Source organism: Armigeres subalbatus, chromosome 2 (genome assembly GCF_024139115.2).
Source record: "Armigeres subalbatus isolate Guangzhou_Male chromosome 2, GZ_Asu_2, whole genome shotgun sequence".
In the NCBI taxonomy this organism is placed as follows: domain Eukaryota; kingdom Metazoa; phylum Arthropoda; class Insecta; order Diptera; family Culicidae; genus Armigeres; species Armigeres subalbatus.
In genome coordinates this window covers 226,601,728-226,627,699 of record NC_085140.1, presented here as the reverse complement: position 1 = coordinate 226,627,699, position 25,972 = coordinate 226,601,728, and the positions used below count along the sequence as shown (strand labels likewise).

General features: G+C 36.4%; 2 protein-coding genes across 14 annotated transcripts in view; one reads left to right on the top strand and one right to left on the bottom strand.

Moving 5' to 3' along the window:
- The window catches only part of LOC134211796 (potassium/sodium hyperpolarization-activated cyclic nucleotide-gated channel 2), a 104,935-nt gene extending 83,760 nt beyond the window's left edge, over positions 1-21,175 (top strand). For 6 of the 11 annotated variants that reach the window (XM_062689037.1, XM_062689036.1, XM_062689035.1 and 3 more), the window contains 10 exons: positions 6,039-6,134; positions 13,310-13,459; positions 13,572-13,648; positions 15,624-15,765; positions 15,830-15,999; positions 16,076-16,170; positions 16,229-16,317; positions 17,045-17,232; positions 17,499-17,636; positions 17,700-18,094. In XM_062689037.1, coding sequence (XP_062545021.1) covers positions 6,039-6,134; positions 13,310-13,459; positions 13,572-13,648; positions 15,624-15,765; positions 15,830-15,999; positions 16,076-16,170; positions 16,229-16,317; positions 17,045-17,232; positions 17,499-17,636; positions 17,700-17,829 — 1,275 coding nt within the window. In that variant the 3' untranslated portion in view covers positions 17,830-18,094. Of the gene's footprint in view, positions 1-6,038; positions 6,135-13,309; positions 13,460-13,571; positions 13,649-15,623; positions 15,766-15,829; positions 16,000-16,075; positions 16,171-16,228; positions 16,318-17,044; positions 17,233-17,498; positions 17,637-17,699; positions 18,096-20,869 lie in introns of those variants that run through there. The other 5 variants (XM_062689029.1, XM_062689028.1, XM_062689032.1 and 2 more) reach the window with 3 other exon arrangements.
- LOC134211795 (sushi, von Willebrand factor type A, EGF and pentraxin domain-containing protein 1) overlaps positions 21,057-25,972 on the bottom strand; it is a 66,564-nt gene continuing 61,648 nt past the window's right edge. For all 3 annotated transcript variants that reach the window (XM_062689026.1, XM_062689025.1, XM_062689027.1), the window contains 2 exons: positions 21,513-21,629; positions 21,057-21,461 (listed from right to left, as the gene is read on the bottom strand). In XM_062689026.1, the coding sequence (XP_062545010.1) occupies positions 21,430-21,461; positions 21,513-21,629 (149 nt within the window). In that variant the 3' untranslated portion in view covers positions 21,057-21,429. The remainder of the gene's footprint in view (positions 21,462-21,512; positions 21,630-25,972) is intronic.

The following is a 25,972-nucleotide window of genomic DNA, read 5'->3' as shown; positions in this document are numbered from 1 at the left end:
GTGTCGACTATGGGGAAGCAATTTCCTATTATGGACCCCCAGGGGGTCTACTGTAGGGCGAATTCAGTCAGACTTTAAAATATTAATTTCAACGAATAACGTCGTGTATTTGAGTGTTATTTTATGTATGTATCGTGAAGAAGAGATGCAGAGCTTGTTTTTAGATATCAAGCACAATTAATATGTTGAAAATCTCTACTTCTTATGACAGGAAGAGCAAAATTCCGCTACTAGGGGGTCCACTATCGGGTATCCCTTCGCATAGGCAGTGCACCTCGTTAAATTGCTCGCATGTTTACCCTATCAAAAACAAAGAAATTAAAAGCAAACAAAACTAAAATTAAAATCTTTAGTTAATTATTGTGATTCTTTTTATCAATGCCCACGTATGCTAGCAAACAGAATCGACGAAATTGGTGCTGAATTCCTTTTTTGAGATGAGATGCTTTTGTCACAGATAGATGGGAGCAATTCCCAAGCATGATATACGCATTATTGGGTAAGATTTGGCCATATTTCAAGCAAGTTGTAAACGATCTTGATAAGAAATGGACCATTTCTTCGAATAATAGTGTAATCTTCCGCGTATCAAGTTTTACGTGCAAATTTGTTTTCATAATTTTTCGTTGAGCGCCAATGTTTATGAGGGCTTACATACCTGATAATACATTTTTTGTAACGACCCATACAAATTTTTTAGAGATCTTATACAAAAAACATGGCGAAATATTGTATAGTTTTACGTTTATTATGCACATTTTTCGAAACAATAAAATAAATACAAAATTGAATAAGGGATCTAAAAATTTGAAGTCAAACTGAACACAAACCCATCATGCAAAAGGATGCTGTTATCAGCATAAATTAATTAATTAAACATGAGCGTTCGTACCATACAACTAAGTTCATGCAGACAATAAAATGATCGCTTTAACCTGTTGCCAGGTTAGATTTCGGTCGACTTCTTTTATTTCTTTATTGAGACTTCGCCGCTATGAGCCTCTGGGTCTGCTTCTGCTGCGATGTCCCGCTGGGTTCCAGTCTAATGTGCTTGTTTACAGATTTCGTTTCCGCCCCTACGTAGAGTGTGCCTGACCCAGCCCCACTTCCGATCCCGAATTTCTGTTGCTATCGGCCTCTGATGACAACGACGATGCAGCTCGTTGTTTGAGATCCAGTTGTGAGGCCACCAGGCCCATTATTATATACCGCAGGCATTTGTTGATGAACACCTGCAGCCGTTGAGTGTTCTCCACTGATACGCACCAAGTTTTGCTAGCGTATTACACCACAGATTTCACGTTAGAGTTGAAAATTCGGATTTTGGTGCGTTCACTTATCTATTTCTTAAACTCGCAAAGGCACTCGAACTCGTTCACCAGATATTTCTTTAACTCGCAAAGGCAGCCCTTGCTTTCCTGATCCATGCTCCTATGTCGATCCTGGTACCACCGTCTGACGCCATTTGGCTACCAAGATATTGGAAGCTTTCATAATTCTCCACTGGTTGCCCAGCTACTGTGAAACGGTCAATCGCACCTACCAGAATCTCGTCGATTACGATGAGGAACAGTAACGGTGATAGAATACATCCTTGCCTCACACTAGCTACGACCCGGACAGTGTCGAACAAGACCCCATTGTGTAGCACTCTACATGAAAAGGTCTCGTACTGTGCCTATGTCATGGGGTCAGCTTAGAGCATCTCGACTGATATGCGATCGACCCCTGGGGTTTTATTCGATTTCATGCTTTGGATGGCTGTTTGAATCTCTAGCAGTGATGGAGCTTCGGTATTGACGCGTGTTATACGTCGGATCCTAGGCAGACCATGCCAAGGTGGTGGTGGCCTGGCTGGCACAAAAAGTTGTTCGAAGTGCTCGAACCAGCGTTCCAGCTGGTCAGTTGGGACGGTCAATAACTGATCATTCGTGTCTTTCACAGGCATCGTTGCATTCATCTTCGCCCCGCTTGAGCATCGTGAGATATCGTATAGGAGGCGAATGTCCCCGGTTCCTGTGGGTCTCTCTCCTTCGTCGGCCAGAGAGTCTGCCCACGCTCGCTTGTCCCATCGACATGAACGTTTTACTTCAAGAGCCGAGTATCGTTGACGGGCTAAGACTTTAGCTCCTCTGGTTTTTGATCGCTCTATATCGGCTTTGGCTTCTCTTCGCTCCTCTGTCTTTCTCCAGGTCTCATCGGTGATCCATTGTTTTCTCCGGGTGCCCAGTTTGCCCAGATTATTCTCGCTGGTGGCGATGAAGGCATACATGATGGCGGTCCATTGGTCTTCCACGCTGCCACCTTCCGGAATATCTGCAGCACGCGTCTCCAGTTCTTCAACGAAGGACCATTTCACCGTGGCATCTTCTAGTCGGCGTGTGTTGAACCGTCGACTCTCTCCTCCTGCCGATGAATCCGCGCAATGTGCAGGCGTATTTCGCCGATGAGGAGGTAGACTCTCTCCTCCTGCCGATGAATCCGCGCAATGTGCAGGCGTATTTCGCCGATGAGAAGTAAGACGCGATACCGGCACTACGTTTATTCCGTACATCTAGAATACTCCGTTTCTATTTTCGGCTGATGCAGATGTGGTCGATTTGATTTTCTGTAAAGCCGTCACGGGAGCCCCACGTGACCTTGTGAACCGGTCGATGAGGGATCCCCCGATCATCATGTCGTTATTACTACAAAATTCTGCGAACAGCTCTCCGTTTTCGCTCATTTCTCCCAGACCATGCCGTCCCATAATGCGCTCATGGTTCGAGTTGTTGGATCCGATCTTCGCATTGAAGTCGCCTAAACAGATCTTGATATCACCCTTCGGAAGTCTATCTACGACGGCATTAGTTGACTGTAGAAGTTCTCTTTGTCTTGCAGATCGGCAATATCGGTTGGCGCATAACATTGGATTATGGTAAGGTTTCGGACCCGTGTTCTAAATCTGGCAAAGATTATCCTTCCACTTATAGGCTCCCACTTCATAAGCGCAGAGTGTGCCTGAGCGCTTAGTAAGAAGTCAACTCCGCGATGCCCGGGAGCGTGTTCACCTCATAAACCAGAGTATAGCAGAACTTGTCCCGACGGCGTTCTGTGTTCTCCAAAGTTTGGCCAATGGACTTCACTCAGTCCCAGGATCTCAAGCTTCATGCGGCGTGCCTTTTTGGCAAGTTGTGCCAATTTACCTTCCACGAGCATCGTCCAGGAATCGTGTCCGTAGAGGACTACCGATCTAATTAGCGTTTTGTAGATAGTCAGTTTGGTACGGCGGTAAACTCTATTCAATCGAAGCGTCTTGCGGAGCCCGAAGTTTTCAGCCACGGTGCGTCTCCGAGTTTCTCTGCAGGTATCATTTTGGACAATCACCAGTGAGCCCAAGTACACGAATTCTTCGACCACCTCGATTTCGTCACCACCGATACAAACTCGTGGTTAGTGGCTCACGTTGTCTTCTCTTGAGCCTCTTCCTATCACGTACCAATCCAAACCGGTTAGCATCGCTCTTCAGTCTGATGTAGGCTTCCCCCATCATCTCAAAGCTACGTGCCATAACATCATCGGAGAAACCAAATAACAGGACGGACTCAGTGAAAATCGTACCACTCGTGTCAATCCCTGCCCTTCGTATTACTTCCTCCAAAGCGATGTTGAATAGTAGGAACGAAAGCCCATCACCTTGCCGAAACCCTCTGCGCGTTTCAAAGGGACTCGAGAATGCCCCTGAATGTATCAATTTATCCGGTAATCCGTGTTCGTGCATTAGTTGCCATAGCTAATCTCGATCGATTGTGTCGTATGCGGCTTTGGAGTCGACGAATAGTGAGTACGTTGTATTCGCAGCATTTCTGCAATATCTGGCATACGGCAAAGGATGTTTTCAGGTGGGAGACATTCTCGACTCCCTGGACATAGTGTATCCATTGTGCTTGCCATACAAGATACATACTCATGCGATTGGCGGCCTAGAAAAGATTCCAATTAATAACTGTTGAAATAGAACAAAAAATAGTACACTAAGTTGGAAAGCAGGCCAAGTTTCAGTTGGAATATAGTTCCATTGAAGAAGAAGAAGAAGAAGAAGAAGAAGTAGTAGTAGTAGAAGAAGGTTTTAATAGATATGAGGTATTGCAATGAAACCAAATTGAACGATTTCAATATAACGGTTGTAAATCTTCCGAAGTTGTATATGTCAAAATTTTATACAGCTTTTGTAAGGTTGTTATGCAGAACTGTATTCAAATCTGCCATCCGCTACTCAATGAGAACAAAATTATCCATAACGCGAATAAGTTCAATATCTCGATTCGGTATCGGCGAATTGCGCTGAAATTTTGAAACAAATCGTAGAACTTTCTGAGGAATCGTGCAAAGGTTTATCTTCTTTGATCGTGCGGTGGATAAAAATAACTCCACTCGATTCCCTGGAAAATTCTAGATACCAGTCTGATGTGCGGTTAGTAGTAAGCAATTTGAGGAATATGAGAACGTGAGGTAAAATCAGCAAGATCTCAATTCCTTTCATTGTGCAGTAGATAGAGCTCACATGGCACGATTTTTGGTAAAATTTGAAGTCAAATGTGTTATGTTTTGTCGTTTATTTCTTACTCCAAGCTTGACAAATTACATAACATGGGGTAAAACGAGGCCTTGAAGCTTCGTGCAGTGAACTTAACCACATTTGCACGATTCCTCAGATAGTAGTACAATTTGTGTCAAAATGTCAGCGCAATCCGCCCGTATCAAACCGAGAAATTGAATTTATTCGCGTTGTGGACTGGTTGGGTGTAATGTATGCTGAGAATTGCATTGCTGATACACTGCGCCAGACACATCGCCCGCGAGCAATTCTTTTTGAATCAATGAGGTGGTATTCTACCAATCTTTTTCTTGAGAAAAAATATACATTATTCATACAGAGCTACCCACTGGTAAAAAACACAATATTGACTGCCCGAGCAAAGTTTGAAATCAAAATTTGCTCTCATGATGTCAATTATTTGATTACTCCAGTCGATCTCGTTTTGTATGGATTACCGGTTATCACAGTAGAAATGAGAGCATATTTTTACACTGTCAAATCATACTGAGAACAAATTTTGCTGTCATTGAAATCAACCTGATTACTAAATTTGATATCAAAAGGAGTATTCAATTAGATTATTTTTATGAGCATTCATATCAACAACAGCATATTTTGTTTGCAGATTGCTTTTAATTTTCGTAAAAAACAAACTTTAGATAATCGACAGCATAAATTGATGTAAAGCTGCTATCATTATTATAACTGAGGAATGCATATTGGAAACATGTTGCGATATCTATTTGTATCAATTAACAATTGACATCAAATTTTGTTTTCAATATTATAATCTCAATAGCAGAGCTTAATATAAATTTGCTCTCATTTTGTTAACCGACTTTGCTCGGGTGGGCATTCAGATTATGCATATTTTAATATAAAAATCAACGTACAATCAACTCAGAGACAAAAATGCTTTTGAATTTCTGAATTTAATAATATTCCATGCGCTGCCCTGTTACTTCTATTTCAGTACATACAAATGTATAGCAATAGATTAAATTCGAGATATGCCAATAAAATAGAAAACAGAAAATCATCCAAACATCCCATTGATGCTCATTGTTGCTCATCCTTTATGTTAATCAAATCAACTTTCGCTTGTAATCAGCTGTTTCATTGGATAAAAATACACTTTCTCTAGCTGTTCATACGATTTATGAATGAGAATGAAGCATGAGTGTTATCATTGATACGTCATATGAAAACAAGAATTTATCAACGCTGTGCGTAAGAGAAAATCAAACATTCTCCTCTCCTACCATCAGACGTGTGGTTAGACTTGTCAACAACGTATCGAATAACCAACTCTGCCGATGATGTTATTCATTCTGTATGAATAATGCTTGCAATTACACTTTCCAAATTATAATTTCTATTGAGATTTTTTTTCTATTCATTTGTAAGTTTAACATTGCTTTAATAATACCTCTATTTCAACTATTTTATAACCCTTTAGATCCTACAAAATCTCCAAAAAAAACATTCAGATCGAAGAGGAAGATCTTTTCAAAAAGAAAAGGCGGGCTTTTCAAAGAGCAATCTTATTTTTAAGGTAATATTTTGAGCTTGGACGCCTGTTGCTTAATAGTACTGTCTACTTTTCTTTGTTTGTTAAAAATGTGATTCGAGAAATGCAAGTTTCAATATTTTTTGAAGCAAATAATAGAATGTCACTCTAAAATATCACTACACATTACGCTCGATTTTGTTGGTGAATACAAATTAAAGCTTAAAATAATACAAATTTGTATGTTCCATCAAACACTGTTTAGTTATGCTGCTTAAGATAATTTTCAACGTTATTTCTCTGTTAGTATTGTCTAATGTCACTAGTTTGAATTGGAATAGTTCCGTGTTCAATTAGTTATTTGACTCATCAATATGCAATAAATCGTTCTAACATACGTGCTTCACGGTTTTAGTGCGCATGTCAATTTTTTTTACAACGCTGATAATTTAAAATTTTACAACAAAAACTAGATAAGGCAGTTAGGAAATATAAAATAAAAATACATATAGACAAGTTTTCAAGTGATTTCTATTGTTTGTGATGAAAATGCAATTTCAGTATTTGTAAGATTTCTAGAATTTATTCCTGGCAACATATACGACATAGATTGATTAATATTTTACCGTCCAATGCCGATTATTTTGTAACCCGCAGAATGAGTATTTGTGTTTTGTTTACTACCTTTTCCATCATATTCTTCTTACCACCACATTGGATTGTAAAACTAAAACATATGTGTATATAAGGACCAGTACATGGCAAGCTAAGCTGGGATTCTTAGATTACATGAAGATAAATTCAACACTTGTTGAATTTCTGCAAGATCATATCATAATCACATTAATATTTTTATACTATGAAAATATACTCGATCTTACGTGTAGGATCTTTTACTTGAACCAATTCAATTCAACGCTGCATGAATGATTGTAACTACTACGCTTAGTTTATTTTGCTTTTTGCATCATTTTAAGTAGATTTCATATTATTAACAAGCATTGTTTTAACCTGCACAATCATTGATTAGTTTGAAAACGAATAAAGCTTATGCTAACTCACCAGATGTATATATAAGAAATATTAAGTATGATCCAATTTTATAATGCTTCACTGTGCTGTAGAATTGGTTAGCTTGACATCGGAATATTAACCCATCGAGTTGAACTCATGTATGCAACTATTTTGAATATATTTATCGTGGATAACTGGTATTCTACATACAGTAATTTGATATATGAAAAATCACCACGCTGCAACACAAAAATAATATAAATCATAAACCCACAGAAAAAAATGTTTTGGAGAAAAACTCTGCTTTAATTCATTTGATTGATGTAACAGCACCTACACCGTTATGATGACAAACCAATTGATTCAACCACGAATCAATATCTGATTATGAATAGTTTTTTCTTATCTTACAAGTTAAGCCGAAGGGTCTCAAATTTTGATGAAACTTTTTAGACCAGCATGAATATGAATACCTGTATAAACTGAACAAAATTCTTAAAGCTGGGTCGCCCAATGACTTTTTTTTTTTTGAAAAATGTGTGAAAAATGTTCAAACAAATATTTTTTAGAAGAGAATTTTATAAGCTTTGATTCCTGATAATAAAAATATATGAATTCGACCAGTTTGGCCATTTTGCACAAAATGAACACAAATTTTTAAGTATTGAAACTTATAAATTATTTTAAAATATTTTATATTATTTTGGTCATAGTTATATGTTTTGATATCTTTCAATTTGATGCAAAACTTTTTTCAGTTCTTTTTTTCTAGCTTACTGCGAAAACTCAAGGAAAAGCTTATAAAATTCGCATTTTAAATATATTTATTTGATTTCTTTTAGTACAGTTTCTTTGGATTTTCTGTATGGACATTCCTCACAGTGCAACATACTGTGAATTTGTTTAGATCGATAAGAAAATTTGCTTAAGTTCTCATAAGTTTCTGTCTGGTAAAACTCAAGATGTACACTAAAGTTTTTAGAAAAATAGTCGACCAAGCCATTTTTTTTTGTTCAAATAGGGTGGGTGGACCAACCGTCGTCACAGTTAAGAATAACTTTTTTTTAAATAAATAAAAGGCATGTGGCTACCGATGATATGACAAGCAAAAGGTTTCCCTTTCGGCTCCTTAGAACAAATGTGAAAACCGTATTCAAATTCGTGATTGTCCCCAAAAATGCTAAATCCATAATAGGAGCGGATGTACCAGTTGTGACACTATTCTTAATTTTAGTTCCTAATATAACAAATCCCGTTGTTTTCTTATGGGGACTGGCTATAATAGGACCATTCTGAGGCTCCTGTGCGGTAGCGGCTCAAAGCAAGACATGCTGAGGTGGTGGTTCATTCGTGCGTCTAGGCAATTTCGATTGAAATTGTTCGACTTCCTGGCATAAAGTATCATCGTGCTAGCCTCATGATATACGAATGCAAAATGTAACTGCTTAGAAACCTGCAGTTAATAATCGAAGTTGAATGAACACTAAGCTGTGAGGCGGCTCTGTCCCAGTGTGGGGATGTAATGCCAATAAGAAGAAGAAGAAGAAGAAGTGCGATAACAAATGCAAAAAACGACTAAAATTAGGCAAAATCAATTTTTAAAATTATGTTTTGTTTGTTTTAAACAAAATTAAAGTCATCGTGTCGTATGAATATGTTTTACTGATCAGAAGTTGTTTTGTGGTGATATGATATGCCACTTGATGTATAATGCACTAGTGCGACCCCTGGTGCCATAACCACGACAGGTACATCTACCCTATCTGTTCACCCACTAACACAAAATTTCGTTCTTTAGACATCTATGAAGGGAGTATATGAACCGTTTGTTTGAGAAACTGCATATGTAACATTTTTGGCCAAAATGAGATTTTTATATATTCTGAATCCTTGTCCAAAAATACGTATTCTGGCAAAAAACGAACAAAAATTTTGTTCAGGAATGTATGAAAGTTTTTCGTTTGTTTGAGAAACTACATATGTCCACGTACTTTGAAGAGTAATTGTGGAGTACTGCTTACATTTGTTGCACTGAAAGTGCCCCATGGTGTTGAGTTTTGCCAAAAACTATTGATCTGTATCGAAGAAATCGAAAGATTCGGTGCAAATTTGTTCAAAAACAGATTTTTGTTGTTTTCTCGGAATAGTGTAAAATGGACTTATGCAGTTTCTCAAACAAATGATTCATATGTACATTAGGGTGGTTCAAAAAATCGAAATTGCTCCACAACGCTCATTTGATTCTGTATCATGCTCTGGGTGAAATTTTCGAAAATTTGAGCTCATTTGGAATAAAACTGATTTAGCATAAGCCGTTTCAAGTTTGCATGTAAATTAGTTTGGGGAAATTTATGTTTTCATTATACTGATTATGGCGCTTCCTCATTAAGCGCAGAGGAAAGAAAACCTACATAGCTAAAAGAAACACTTAAGAGCTTTGACTCAGCGAAAACCGCGTCTTGATTGATCTCCCCAAGAATTAGTAATCGATTTTAATGCAGGCTGCGAATCTTTAGTCATTATCGTTAAACTTCTTTGAGGGCATCACTGATATGTTCAGAACAATATAGTAGCCTGAATTAGTGTGAGCTATCTTTCACGCCACGAGCAGCAATATTGCCTGTTGAGCAGTTATGCAATTAGCTCCAGAAAACCACGGTATAGATTAAATTCGGCTACTAATTATTGGAACGATTAATTAAGATGCGGTTTTTGCTGAGTAAAAGCTCTTGAGTATTCCTTTTAGCTATGTAATTTTTTTAACCTTTGATTAATACGAAAGCGCCCTATACTAATTTGCATGCAAATCAGTTTTAACCCAAATGAGCTCATATTTTCGCAGGACACTCATAACATGATATAGAATCAGAAGAGCGTTGTAGAGCTAAATCGATTTTTTGACCACCCTAATGTTCATTGCATCTTCACTAGGAAATGTTCAGCAAGCATTTCTACTCTTCCATTCGTTATTGTCAGGACGTCGCCTGGTTACACAACTGCTTCTACAGGGGATAGACAAAAAGGTTGATATAGGCGAAATGTTGTCGAAATTCAAATCAACATAATTTTGGTTTGAACTATCCGATTTCGATAAAACCAAGGCAATCGGATGCGGAAGCTCTTCTAGTATTCTGGCTTTATCCAAAATCTCATTGCGGTCTCAAGATATTTTGAAATTGCATTTTTTTTCTTCTGCTTGTCATGTTATATGACATTTACTATCATCATAATTTATCATTTTCCCAGAAACTAGAACTAATATGCAAACTCTAATGCTGGCTGTAAATTGAGAATTCATAAGAAATATGCAGCGGTATGGCCATTTCCGTAAAAAAGGTTCCGAGAATATGATGATACGATAACAGATTCGAAATAAAGCAAATATGGGTATCTAACTTCCTTATCCGTGCGGTAATATGCGCGGCTATAAACCAAGACCTTGCTGAAGGAGACTGGGTTCGATTACCGATCCGTTCTATGAAATTTTTGGGCTGGAAACTTTCTCGACTTACCTGGGAATAAAAGTATCATCGTGATAGCCTCATCATATACGAATGCAAAAATGGTTAAGAAAGCTCGTGGTTAATAACTGTGGAAGTGCTGAGCACTATGAAGTGAGGTGGTAATGTTCCAGTGGGGGATATAATGCCAATAAGAAGAAGGGTGTTTTACTACATGCCTTTGCTAGACGATGATTTCAGAAACATTTTCGAGATTATATTTTCCACTGTCTTCCTTACAGCAGGTTCCAGGTACCTCCAAGAAAATGGTCGGTTCCAGAGCCGACTACAACCATGTCAAATTCTATGTTTCTTCAAGTCGATACATATAGAATTTACATTAAAGATACATTTTGAGGACTGTAAGACTCACTGGCCAATTTGTAACAGGCTCCGGATGTTCTGCGAAAGTGACATCAGTTCAGGATGTAAAGGCAAATCCCGAATCTTGTTCACGGACATTGTAATATCTCTGAAAACCCGGAGCATCTCCGGTGCCCGTGGACCGATCTGAGATTGTGAATAAAGACAGAATACTAGAAGAGCTTTCGCGTCCGATAATCTCGTTTTTTTAATCGGAAAATTCTAACCAAAGTTATGCTGATTTGAATTTCGAAGAAATTTTGCCTATCTCAAACTTTTTGTTTACCCACTGTATAAAGAAAAGGCATTAATCAAAAATATCAATTTTGCGACAATATACAGTAGATTGCTCAGACATTGTATAGCCACCCACGGCGTGTACAATCACCTAAACTATGCTATGCTGTATATCTGTAAACCCTGTTTGTGTAGTATGTTTCATAAAAATATGCATAAACCCCGTGAAAAAATCTCCATTTATAAGAGACCTATCATTAGGCTGCCGTTTACTTAATATTATTTTTCATTCGTATCGTATTTTTATTTAAAACAACATAACTTGAAAATGAGATGCAAGAGATCTTGTGTAAATTTTGACCAAATGGTTTGAAATAGGATGGAAATGTTAAAAATGTACCTTCTATTAGGATAATGCGCTCGCTTCAGCATAGTTTTGGCCACATTTTTCGATACATTGCAATATTCTCGAAATGATTATCTCCAATGATAAAATATACCAAACCACTAGCTTTCCAAAGATACGAAAAAATATACTGAATAAAATATGGAAAAATAACGGAAAAATCGTAAAGAATTATCGTTGAATATGTTCAAAGCCGTTGTGTGGACTTCCAGTGCCCTTGTCGAGACTTTTGTTGGATGCCCCTTTTTATAGAAAAAAAAACAAACAAAGCACGCAATGTTATTACTCGAAAAAAACATATTTTGAGTAGAAATTATATTAAAGTTTCTATCTATACAACTATAAGTTGAAATTTAAGAAAATAAATTAAATAAACCAAGAAAAAAAGTTTAGGTCGCTTGTTAAGAACCTTGTAAATGTGCATTTCTAAAATATCAATGTTTGTATAGAAGCCGTAAAAAAATTCAAAATGGTCTGAAAGTACATTGAGATTGCTGAAAGTTCTTCATGATAGGAGTGAGAAGCGTAAAAAATTATATAAGAATCTCCGATACTAAAAGCGCGAAAAGAGGAGGTGCTCTAAATGTAACGCTAAATATCAATGGAGTATTGGGTTGATCGAATTTTCGAATTTGTGAAGGCTTTTTTTTCCGTACCAATAACAGGGTCAAAAATGCTTTCTTTCTCGACCTTGACAAGGCTTTTGTAGATCGCATACTTCGCGTCATCAGACTTGTCGTTCGCTTCAGGGCATATATATGCTGATCAGGCTATAGTTGAAGAATTTGCCGCTTGTCCTTGTTGCTTATCCGTTTCCACCGGATAACTCGCTTCATCTGTTTCCCGATCACCATGAAGCCAGCTCCACGTTCTGCTTACGATGGGATCCATCGCTCTGAATTCATTGCTCGAATTCACGGGCTCATAAGGAGCCCCAGTGGAGCCCGACACGTGCGGGTTCATTCAAAGTTCCAAGCTCCGACCTTCCAAACGGTGTATTTTATCCATTGCCGGGTCTGTTGCCTGTACGCATTACCCAGCATTTGCCATGCACATGCCACCTTTCCTTAGCTTACCACCTTTACACAGGGTTTGAATCAATCAAGGATTTCAACAAATTCACCAAATTCGAAAATTTTAATGAACGAGCCCTTCGGAGCTCAGGGATTCACGTCATCATCTCTAAAACCAGCCTGAAGTTGATGGAATGGCGTTTTTTATAATTTACTGCATTGATCTGCTGATCAATTAAATGTATAAGGAAAGATGATAATTTATGATTATATGACGAATAGCAGAATATATATATCAAAGGTAAAAAAATATGCTGCATCATTTTCTGATCTTCCCTAATGTACATAGTGAATACAATTTCTATTCTTCTTAGGTAGATGCATGTATAGTTTTTGAGAATATATGCAGTATTTTGAAAGAAAAAAAGGAGTTCAATAATTTACTTTCTAGCCAAGGCTAAGGCATGCAGCTAATATTCTTGTTGGGAAAAATATATTCATATTCATATATATCATATTACGAGATATATGAACCTTAATAATTTTCAGACTGGATCATCATTATTTGGATTTATTGCTTGTCATTTGCCTTCACTAGAGCTGAAGCAACTGTAGACATAATCACTGATTTAATTGTCGATTTTTTCTGTCTTAGTAGATTGATCATCTGTTTACTTTTCATTTCAGTTCCTGAATATGGCTTCCGTTTTCATGCGGATATTCAATCTGATATGTATGATGCTTTTGATAGGACATTGGAGCGGATGTTTACAGTTTTTAGTTCCTATGCTTCAAGGATTTCCATCAAACTCATGGGTGGCTATCAACGAGTTACAGGTAAAGCATGGCACATGAGTTATAAAAAACGAATAATGATCGATGTTCATTGTTTTAAATTAAAACAATAATAATGATAATAATATGCAAATTATGTTTGATTATCTAACAGGAGGCCTATTGGTTGGAGCAATACTCGTGGGCTCTATTCAAAGCAATGTCACACATGCTGTGCATAGGTTACGGCAGGTAAGATAAAAAATATCAGAATAAACTATTCTGTTTGCATTAATTGATTACAAGTATATATCTAGTATGCTTTTCGATAAAACTTTTCATTACATTGTTTCATTTAAAAATCATGCGGTAAAGGTTATTGCTAATTGGTTTAAGAAGAACGCGATGGTCAATGTTTTTTACAGGATGAAATTCTTTACCTACCTGGATACCTGGTTGGCTAAAGCGTCGATACACCTATGCCTGGCGTATTGTAGAGCTCCATAATCGTCGGTCTTGGGCGATGTTCCTCCAGTTTACCCGAACGTTCAGGGTCCCCAGGTCCGATCCCACCTTCTTTATATTTATACTTGATACAGCTCATGATTCATGCGACTGTGCCACACACCATTTTCTAGTTTCCCTCCGAGTATTGCATGCAGTACTTTTCGGCTCAGAAACCCTGGAAAGCTCTCCGGTCCGAATCTTTAATGTCCATGCTTCATGTCCATAAAGGGCCACTGGTAGAATCAGAGTTTTGTATAGAGCAAATTTCGTTTCCGTCTGCATGTTGCGGGACATAAGCTGGTAACGTAACCCGTGAAAGGCCCTATTCTCAGCAGCAATACGTCTGTTCACTTCACGGAAAACGTCATTGTCACATGTGACAAGCGTTCCAAGGTAAACAATTTCTTCAACAACTTCAAACACATCCCCATCAAGCACTACCTCTGCACCAACACCACTAGGTCTTCCCTTATCTCTACCTGCCACCATGTACTTTGTCTTGGTAGAGTTAATTGTTAAGCCTATCCTTGCCGTCTCCCTCTTCAGTGGGACAAAAGCCTCCACTACTGCTCTGCGATCAAATCCAATAAGGTCGATGTCGTCCGCAAAACCCAGGAGCATATGCGACAGTGTGATGATAGTGCCGTTCCTCTGCACGCCAGATCTCCTAATAGCGCCTTCGAGTACAATGTTGAACAATAAATTCGAAAGCGCATCACCCTGCTTCAATCCGTCTAAGGTCACAAACGAGGTTGACACTTCGTCTGCAATCCGAATACTTGATTTCGAGCCATCTAGCGTTGTGCGTATCAGTTTAATCAGCCCAGTTGTCGCCGAAACCATGTTCCGGACATTATCTGCCACAGTTTATTTCTCTTCACTGAATCGTATGCACTGCTTTGAAATCAATGAACAGATGGTGAGTCTGCAAATTGTTCTCCCAGAATTTATCAAGGATCAACCGCAGGATAAACATCTGATCCGTCGTTGATCGGCCATCACGAAAACCTGCCTGGTATTCGCCGACGAAGGACTCCTCAAGCGGTCTCAGTCTGTTGAACAGGATACGCGACAAGATTTTGCACTTTTCTAATTTTTTTATTTTGGTTTTTCACTATAGTAGCAACAAAACAAATGGGTTTTTCGTAAAGTTGCCCTGAAATTAGTCAAAGAATTGAAAATGTTGACGTTATTGTTATCAGCCAAAAAAAATGTTGAGTTGAGAAACCAATTTAAAATTGTATGTTCCAAAACGCAAAATTTTGGATACTCCCAAGCTGTTATTTTTATTCTAGCCCAGTATCTTTGAATCAGCCACAACTCCGGTGATTTTGGAGTCATTGGCACAAAAGTAGCTTACTAGCATCTTAACATAAAATGTGGATTGTTGAGATGAGTGCACAAGATGTTGCACGTCCTATTGCTTCGACTACTGGAAATTTCGCAATGAAAGTTACACAGTATAAATAACACATGCAGAAGCCGTCTTAGAAAAAAAACGTTATAATCAACTCAGGAGGTGAAATGTTATCGACTTTTGAGAGTGATGCAATTTGATTCCGTACATCCTTTATTAGTTTTACAGTATCTGTTTATGTATTATGTTCACCATGCTATGTATTGCATTCAATCTGATTTTTATAATTCGATTTTACTAAGTTTCTTCTACAAGTTAGCCACCTGAATGCTCTCGTCATTATTTTTCTACGCATCATTTTAGGTTTCCTCCACAATCTCTTACTGACATGTGGTTAACAATGTTATCCATGATCTCTGGAGCAACCTGTTATGCTTTATTCCTGGGGCACGCAACCAATCTGATTCAAAGTTTGGACTCGAGCAGGCGTCAGTACCGCGAAAAGGTTTGTTGTTGTTTTAAATCGTTTGATGGTTTTAATAACATATGATTATTTTTCTTACGAATAGGTAAAGCAAGTCGAAGAATACATGGCGTATAGAAAACTTCCAAGGGATATGAGACAAAGGATAACTGAATACTTTGAGCATCGATATCAAGGAAAGTTTTTCGATGAAGAATGTATTCTAGGAGAGCTAAGTGAAAAACTAAGAGAAGATGTGATAAACTACAACTGTAGGTATGTTGTCGATACCCAAATTATGTGATCACGATGTGAACGAGATTAGAAATCCTGATATTATTCCCATCCACAGGTCTTTGGTTGCTTCAGTGCCTTTTTTTGCCAATGCTGACTCTAATTTTGTATCAGATGTAGTAACTAAATTAAGATACGAAGTATTTCAACCTGGTAAGAACAATTTGGCTTACTGTAAGGCTGTGTTCAAATCGTTTCACTTGTATTGCAGGTGATATTGTAATTAAGGAGGGAACAATAGGATCAAAAATGTATTTTATCCAAGAAGGGATCGTTGACATTGTAATGGCAAATGGAGAGGTAAGAAAATACGGCAAACGTAATGCTTTTCATACATACACATTTTCTCTTAAATGAATTTTCATATTCGGAAATAAATTGTCGATACGACCAAATATTGATATAGAAAATTATGTTGAGCTATATAGTGAAATGTCTTCACTTGACATAAGACGAGTTAGTACTATCCCATTTAATTCCACCACTTGATTGTAACTTTACAGATACGTATTTCGACCTCAACAGAAAAGCCGTTTTCAGTGTCTCGTACTTGACTTGACTCCAGTCAAGTACATCTGTACATGTAACTGTGAAGTTAAAATCAAGTTATGAAATTAAATGGGATAGTAGTAACTTGTCTTATGACAAGACTAAATAGTGCGCTAATACCTGTTTCTAAGTTCTATTGTTATTTCGCATATTCGCATTTTAGTTTATACTATCGGAAAAATACTCATCCATCAAACTTCGTGCAAGTTAAAGAATGGAACAGCTGCTTTATAATAAATCATGTGAAAATAACAGTTTTAAAAACTCTAATCGACGTTCATTTTTTGAGATTAAAACAATATATTGTACATCACAATGCAGTTCATAGCTCGAAACAATGTTTCAAAACTTTTTTTACTTCACAACATTATTCTTTTATGCATATGGAAATATTATTTAAAAAAATCTTCTTTGAAACAACAAACCATAACAATGAAATTGATTTTTAGACATAACATATTGATTTTTGTTTCTCCAGGTTGCAACTTCACTATCAGATGGATCTTATTTCGGGGAAATATGTCTTCTTACTAATGCTAGACGAGTTGCAAGTGTTCGTGCAGAAACTTACTGCAATTTATTCTCTTTGAGTGTTGATCATTTCAATGCTGTTCTGGACCAATACCCATTGATGAGAAAAACAATGGAGACTGTAGCAGCAGAGAGGTATGATTTAATCGAGAGATAAGCAATACTTGTACACCCAGGTTTTTTCTACACGGTTTGGTTTTAGTCGTTTAAGACCTTAAGCGTCAACGAAACAATGAGTTAACCCCACGAAAAAATTCACAAAAAATCAAAGAAAATTCAGGGGGTATAAAAAAGTTGTGAAAGTTCAGGTTTACCGAGAAATTGAAGAATTCCAACCGTGTAAAAAAAAACCTGGGTGTACTAGTAAAGACTTGAAACTGATGCATATGTAACCATTTTAGATTAAACAAAATCGGAAAGAATCCTAATATTATGGCCCATAAAGAGGAATCCGAATCGGCCAATGCAGAAACAAATCAAATAAGCGCTGTGGTGAATGCGTTAGCAGTTGAAGCTGAAAATAATTTAAATAATCTAAGGTGAGTCACAAAAAGTGTATCTGATCAAATTCAAACAAATGAAATATTCTCTTTTCTATGCAGCGATGAAAGTGGAAGTTTAAAAAAAGTTCATTCTGACCTGAGTTTGACAGAGTTAAATCAAAGTTTAAGAATGAGTTTACCTAGGCCAAAAAGTGGTGAATTTAGAGCACTTTTCGAAGGTAGTCCTTAGGAATACAACAACTCTCTCTGGAATTGACAAATACTCTTATCTAGGATACAAGTGAGACAAATTAAATAGTTTTTTTTTAGTTTTACACGAAGTGATAGTGTTTATTTTGATTTCTTTTGATTTCATGTGTTTGCCGTATGCTTGTAGCCATTTAAGTATTACAAGAGATCAATTAATTAATAGTACAAGTTTAGCTATGGACAATGTATCGGAGAAAATAAAATGTCAGCATACAAAAGCACACAATGTTTCATAGGAAAAATATTTCTTACATATTTCAATCACAATCCTTTATTCGATTTTAAGGCCGCTTGCTTTTTTGTAATGTTTTCATCTGCAATCTATAAAAATAGTTGGTTTGGCTTGGAATAGTGATCTTCACTTCACTTTTCAAACCCTTACCAAAGTGGATGTTAGTGAATATATTCAACAATGCATTTTCTCACAAATTACCGTCCCTTGTATTTGAATTCTTTTACATTTTATGCTTGTCGCTCACTGATGGTATCTATTGATTATATTTCTTCATAACTGTTTCTAGGAGAAAATGGTGCACTAAAAAAATAAAGAATATTACGTTGAGCGAATATTGAGATTACAATACAACCACAGTTGTTCAATATCGAGCTGTAATAAAAAATATTGAGAAAAACTCCTGAATTCCTTTTAAATTGATGAATTTAAGAGATACCCGACTAGAAGAGCATAAGGAAATTTTAACATATTGTGATATTTATAATATATTTTGATACAATTTTGTTCTTAGTAGCTATTATCTTTCAAATGTTGTAACAGGATTTTATCATAATATGATTTAAATATGCTTGACACTGAATTGCCCAACAGTAGGCAATTAAAATAGATGTAGCAAAGTCTCCCAGCCATAGATAGCACAACACTGATATAATTTGAAAAGGTTGCCTAATTTGTAATGATGTTAGTTTCATGTTCTTGAAAAATATTCTTGTTGAGACAAAAACGAAAATATCTGATTGTTGATCACAATCTGGAAACTTATCACGACCTGTAAAAAATTCCAGCTGCACAGTGAACAATATATTTTGTACCTGATTCTGTTATAAATTTCTAGCAGAATATGTTATTTTTATGAAAAAAATTTTAACAACTTTGGAAAGTTTTTTTGTTTCAAGTAGTGTAATTTTTGATAGATATTAAGATATTTTAACAACATCCTGCACCATGTTGTTATAAAAAATTAGTATAACATAATAAAATATGTTGATATAATTTTGATAGGACCTTCTAGTCGGGTATTTTGCAATACAGGGTCTGGCAATTGAACTGCTTCATAAGTCAGCAAGAGTAATATAATACAAAATGCGTAATGGGAATTAGTTCAAAGAAATACAGCACCACAATCTCTTGGTTTTTTTTTTTGCTGACATGCACAAAATAAGAAACAAACCAAATTCCTTTTCATTGCTTTGTTATTGGGATGAACATAGGAGCTATGGGATGAAGTGCTAAACCGTTGCCCTAAATTGCTTCTAGAATGTTTGAGAAGAGTTTCAAAAATTTCTTCATATATTTTCCTGTGCAGTTTTCCGTATATCATCTTCCTGTTTCTTTTTCTTCGTGCAACGTTATACCGCAAACCTGTGGAAACCTTACAAAACTCAATATTGTTTCTGGATCTTTTCAGGTTGGAAAATAATTGAAGAAATTTCCTCTTGATTTTTTACTTTGAAATAATAATTTTCATGGTTCAAACCATTAGCTAGGATATGTTCGGATTGATCGCTCGGAAATGGATGCATTAATATTCCAAAAAATGCCATAAACAAAAACTTTCCAATCGAAATACTTTGCCTAACATTCCACAACCAATTAATACAATGCGTAAGAAAATCAATCACATGTGGGATAAAACGTATATATTGAATTATTAAGACGAATTCAAAGTAAAGGATGATGGTAATTTAAGATGGTGATTAATGTATTCATGAGCTGAAGTGTAAATGATATTCATATTATGAGAATCCAAATTGAATATCAATGTGCCTATCGGAAGCTCTAATTTGACTTCACGCCTAACTATACTGATACCAAGAATGAACATGCATATGCTGTTAGATTACACAATTAAGTTTATACTTGGTGTCATATTCTATGAAGAAGCTGAACCGATAAACATAGCTTAATGTAATATGTTTCTATTTTTGTATATTTGGTGTATGCACGTTTAAATTATTCCCTAGATATATTGAGCCCTTTTCGCTCCGAGTATTCGATTCTCACCGTAGTTTTCCCACAAACAAAGATTGCACAGGAAATATAAAATTACCAGGTTGAAATTTCACTCGATAGGCTCAGCTTGGCATACTGAGCAAATGTCAGACTAAGTCGAGTAAAAGTAGCCTAACACATTGGTAAAATTTTCTGGTGAATATGAGGCCTCTTTCGCTTCTTCTTCTTATTGGCATTACATCCCCCACTGGGACCTTGCCATCTCGCAGCTTAATGTTCTCTAAGCCCTTCCACAGTCATTAACTGCGAGATTTCTAAGCCAGTTATAGTTTTTTCATTCGTATATCATTAGGCTAACACGATGATACTTTATGCCCGGAATAGTCGAAACAATTTCCAAATCGAAAATTGCCTAGACTGGCACCGGTAATCGAACCCAGCCACCCTCAGCATCTTACCGCTAGGCTAAGGAGGGCCCCGGATTTTGGTCCTCATGTATTTTAAAAGGGACCGAATTTACGAATTTCCATGTCTAAATCCCACCAATCCTGCTCTTCTAACAATGTATGATTCTAGAAAAAATAATATGTTGGCATGAACCTTGTCTGTGAGAACCATAGCTTGTTCTCGATCTTTCGAAACAACGGTAAATAGTCACAAGTAGAAATCTACACCTGCATCAACCCGAGATTGGCGCTCAACAATAAGGTTGTTTTCAAAATATTATTTCCATTCTTACTGAGTAGTGGGCCTTTAATTTTACGTTTTATTCCACCTATTGACGTCATCTGATTTATTTATTTTTATTTTTTATTATTATTTTACTTTTCAGTTCCACCAGCTCCAAGGCATTTTTTCAACTCCCAGGCTGGAGCATCTAGCGTCTTTATCAAGAGCCAACTCAGGATGGTAGCGGTCAGCTCCGAAATTTTTCAAGTCGCTAAATTTCCGTTTACAGCGTTGTACGGACTTTGGGACTTCGGTATGGTTAAGAAGTGGTATTGCAAAAGTCTAGCATATAAGTCTTATTTAAAACAGATGAAAGGGATATCAGTTTTTATTGGATATTCATTTCTACTAGTCTAGCCTAGATCAATTAAAATATATTTGACAATAGTGCTCCAAAACGTAACAAAAACTTCTAGATAAAATCTTCGAACCTATCCAGATAAGTAGAGGGGTTTCTTTATTTCTTCGAATAAGGTTTGTTGCACTAAATTTTGAACCATAATTCTAAATGACGTAACTTGCAAAATGTTTTAAATGTTCTTCCCGGATGAAAATTACAGAATGGTTGAGTATTGCGCCAGCGGGAAGAATAATAGATGGCAACCATCATCTTGGTGTTGTTTCGTTGAGTTAAAATCTTTCGAATAACTTTGAAGAAAGGGATTAGTTTCCTTCGCTGTCACTGTCGCTTTTCTCTGTGGGAAAAAATGTTTAATATTTATTAAGAAGAAATTTTGTGAATTTACCTCTCTTGCCTGTGTAGGCATGCCTTTTCAGTCTATCGTAAAGATCCTCCTTCGTTCCATATAAAGAAGCATTTGATCGTGCTAAGGAATTTAGTTTTCCGTTTGTACCATGTAATCCTGATATAATATTAAAAATAAATATTAAAAATGGACAATAAGGCAACTTTTAATTCTGTATAACGTGGCATTACAAAACAGATATAGTTCACATCAAATATTCACATCCATATTCACGGTTAAACTCATTGGACGTTTTTATGAAAAAATGCCATTTGCAGCTAGATGCCACCATTTAAGATAAAAAACTATGATACTCATTCAGTTCTCGCAGAATTAAATATAGAATGTTATGTTGAAAGCCGCGAGGAGATTAGAGTTTATCAAGCAAAGTTATCAGCATTTTACTGAAGCGTTGAATTTATTACTTTTCTAGTGTAAACGAAACGAATTTTGCTCAGCATAACATTATGTTTCAAATTCTGCAATAACAGAAAGAGTATCATAGATCTTCATCGTTAACGATGCCATCTAGCTCCAAATTAATGTTTTTGGATGTTTCTCCAAACATTTTCCATATGAACTTCCAATGAGTTTAGCACCGCCCAAACATTGGCCGATTTGGCTAAAGTTTTGTCCAAAGCATCAGGGCATCAAATAGGGTAACCGTACCCTTCCTTAGTGGAGGTAGCATCAATAGTGGAGGTAGTGGGTTTTTAAGGGGGAATGAAGGTTGGCAACACACCACTACATAAATCCGTATTTTTGAATGAGTTGCACTAACACAATCACAATTTTCCGAAGGACGGAAAGAGACAGACGACGGTGGTGAATCATTCAGAAAGCTGTTCTCTTTGCCCAACTTTCCTTGGGATCAATCATAATTATACACTTCACGATGATTCCAGTCGTGCTTTAAATGTCTTGTTTAATTTAACTCATCCTAAGATTTCGCTTGCAAAACTATTGAAAACAATTGACTCCCTTGCACCTATAGTGGTGCAACTGTTCCAAAAGTGGCGAGTCTCATAAGAAATCAATGGATAGCACCACTATTGGAATTATAAATAATTTTTACCTCCACTAAAGCAACAATGTACCCATTAGTGGTGCAAGCAATATTTGGTAGATTTTAATACTAAATAACATCAATCTCATTTTTGTTAGCAAATTCATAACTTTATCTATTGGCTAGGATATTAAAGCTGCTCCATTATTACCGATTTTTAAAAAATGTTTTCTTTTGTGCACCTAAAGAGCGAACGGTCCATAAAAAAATGAAAGTAAATTTTACATACTAATTTTCATACTTCACTTACGGAAATTATTACAATGCTAATTTCAATATTGACATTTGGATAGAGTTCATTTGCGTCATCCATGTGCCTTAAGGTGATTATTAGGGTGGTTCAAAAAATCGATTTTGCTCCACAGTGCTCTTCTGATTCTTTACCATGTTCTGAGTGTCCTCTGAAAATTTGAGCTCATTTGGATTAAAACTGATTTAGCTTTAAGCCGTTTCAAGTTTGCATGCAAATTAGTATGGGGAAATTTATTTTTCATTATACTGTTAATGACATTTCATTAAGCGCAGGTTAAAGAAAACCTACATAGCTAAAGGGATACTCAACTGCTTTCACTCCAACGAAAACCGCATGTTGATTAATCGTCCCAATAATCAGTAATCGTTTTTAAGGCAGGATGCGAATCTCTAGTCATGATCGTTAAACTCCTTTGAGGGCATCACTGAAATGTGCAGTGCAACATAGTAGCCTGAATTTGTGTGTGCTATCTTTCGCGCCACGAGCAGCAATGTTGCCTGTTGATGAGTTATGCAATTAGCTCCAGAAATCCACGGTATAGATTAAATTCGATTACTAATTATTGGAACGATTAATTGAGATGCGGTTTTCACTGAGTGAAAGCTGTTGAGTATTCCTTTTAGCTATGTAGGTTTTCTTTTAACCTGCGCTTGATGGTGAAGCGTCATTAACAGTATAATGGAAAAATAAATTTCCCCATACTAATTTGCATGTGAACTTGAAACGGCTTGTGCTAAATCAGTTTTAATCCAAATGAGCTTAAATTTTCAGAGGACACTCAGAACAAGGTAAAGAATCAGATGAGCACTGTGGAGCAAAATCGATTTTTTGAACCACCCTAGTGATTATATAATTATTATAATAATTTTATCCCATTATGAATTTAAAATATATTGCACATTTTTCCACGTTTACACGTATTACACGTTTCTCGGTGTAATAAATAAGAAAAATAATTGCCTATCTTACTGCTTATATAAACGGTTTACAGTAAACTAGCTGACCCGGCCAAAAATTGAACATTTTTTCTAGAAAACAAATTGATTCTTCAGAATATCTCTCATTTTTTTTACAACGTCGTTTTATACATAGGAGAACTATTCCGTTTTCCTTTCCCCTGAATATATATTCATCTCATCGTGATACAAAGAAATACGGCACAAATTTCGTCGCTTCTTCTTGTTAACATGCGTGTTCGTGTTCATTGCTTTGTCTATCGTGGGATGAATATCGAAGCTATGAGATGAAGCCCAGGAGCAGTAACCCTATATACATGGCCAACATTTAAAAATTCCATGCAAATTATACGAAAAACAACTTAATTTGAAATATTAAGTTTTTATTTTCAAAGCATTCCAATTTTACCATAACAATTTTCCTCGTAAAAAGAAGAAGAAAACGAATATAAATTAGCAAAAATCAGACTGTCTATTCTTGAGTGATGCGCGGTCGTACAAATGCCAATTTTGTTTTATGAACTCTCCCTTACTCGATATTGAAGGGACCATTGAGTTAGGGAGGTATCGAGATAAAGAACATATTTATATTTTTCTTCCAGCATTCCAATTTTCACCTCATTTTCACTTCTCACTACTTGGTCCTCTTCTCAGTTCTCACTCCACTCTTCTCATTTCTCACTTCTCACTTCTCACTACTCACTTTGTTCTTCTCATTTCTTACCATTCACTTCGCCCTTCTCACTCCTCACTTCTTCCTTCTCATTTTTCATTCACTCACTTCGAATTTCTCACTTCTCGCTTCTTACTTCTCTCTTTTATTTTTTATCTCTCACTTCTAATTTTTCACCTCTCACTTCTCAAACTTCTCACTTCTATCTTCTGACCTCTCATTTATCACTTCTAAATTCTTACTTCTCACTTCACACTTTTTTCTTCTCACTTTTCACAATTTACTTTCACTTTTTGCTTTCATTTCTCAATTTCCATTTCTCACATCTCACTTCACTTTCATTCTCACTTTAAATTTGTCACTTCTCATTTCTTATATTTAACTTCTTACTTCTCACCTCTGACTTTTTATTTCTAATTTTTCACTTTCACTTCCCACTTTCCACTTCTCACTCCTCACTCCACAGTTCTCACTTCTCAAATTTCTGCCTTCTAACTTCTCACTTCTCTCCTTTCACTTCACATTTCTTACTTCTCACTTTTTACTTCTCACTACTCAATTCTTACTTCTCACTTTTCAGAATTTACTTTTTCATTTTTACTTTTATTTTCTTACTTTTTATTTCTCACTTCTCACTTCACACTTCTCACTTCGAATTGGTCACTTCTCCATTCTTACTTTTCTCTTCCCACTTCTCAATTCTCACTTCTCACTTCTCACTTTAGACTTTTCACTTTTTACTATTCACTTCCTATTTCCTATTATGAGATGTGCGAAATGTCTAAATGTCTCATTCCTCACTTCTCGCTGCACACTTTATGTAATTCCTACTACTCATTACTCACACTCATTACATAAGTTTTTCAATTTTTCGGCCAAACGGCATTCGACCAAATGGCCCGACATCGTATATATTGTGCATGTGAACTTATTCTGAAAACATCGAGTTAGCGAGGTGAAAATGCTTTGGGAAATTACTTCGACTTATATCGAGAATATCGAGTAAGGGAAATATCTACTTACGGAGGTAACGCAGTATGCAAAATTCAAGGGACTTTGAATTTCATCGAGTAAGAGAAAATATCGAGATACAGAACATCTAGTTAGAGAGAGTTCACTATATAAATATATAAGAGAAGAGATCATGCACGCTGGGTGAATATTAATCAATCAATAGGGTTCTTTCCTTTAAAAACGTTCTTTTTGCATTTCCCGTCCAATGCAACTAGTTGTGAGTAAATCGGTCCATGCTAAGTTCCAATGCGTAACGAAGTAGAGTGGTCACATTGTCAGCTAGAGGCAAATCCTAACCCAACAGTACTACATTTCCAGGAATAATAATCCTTCTGCTTTTTGTAATCTCTGATAGCCTTCTATGAAGCTACAATTAAGTGGTGGAAGTAAGCTGGATACTACTAACTCGCCTTACACACTTAATTTTTTTTCCGAGATCTCAGCAGTGTTTGTAAATCTCCCGCTGAGTTTCAGCAAACATGATTTTGACGTAAACTA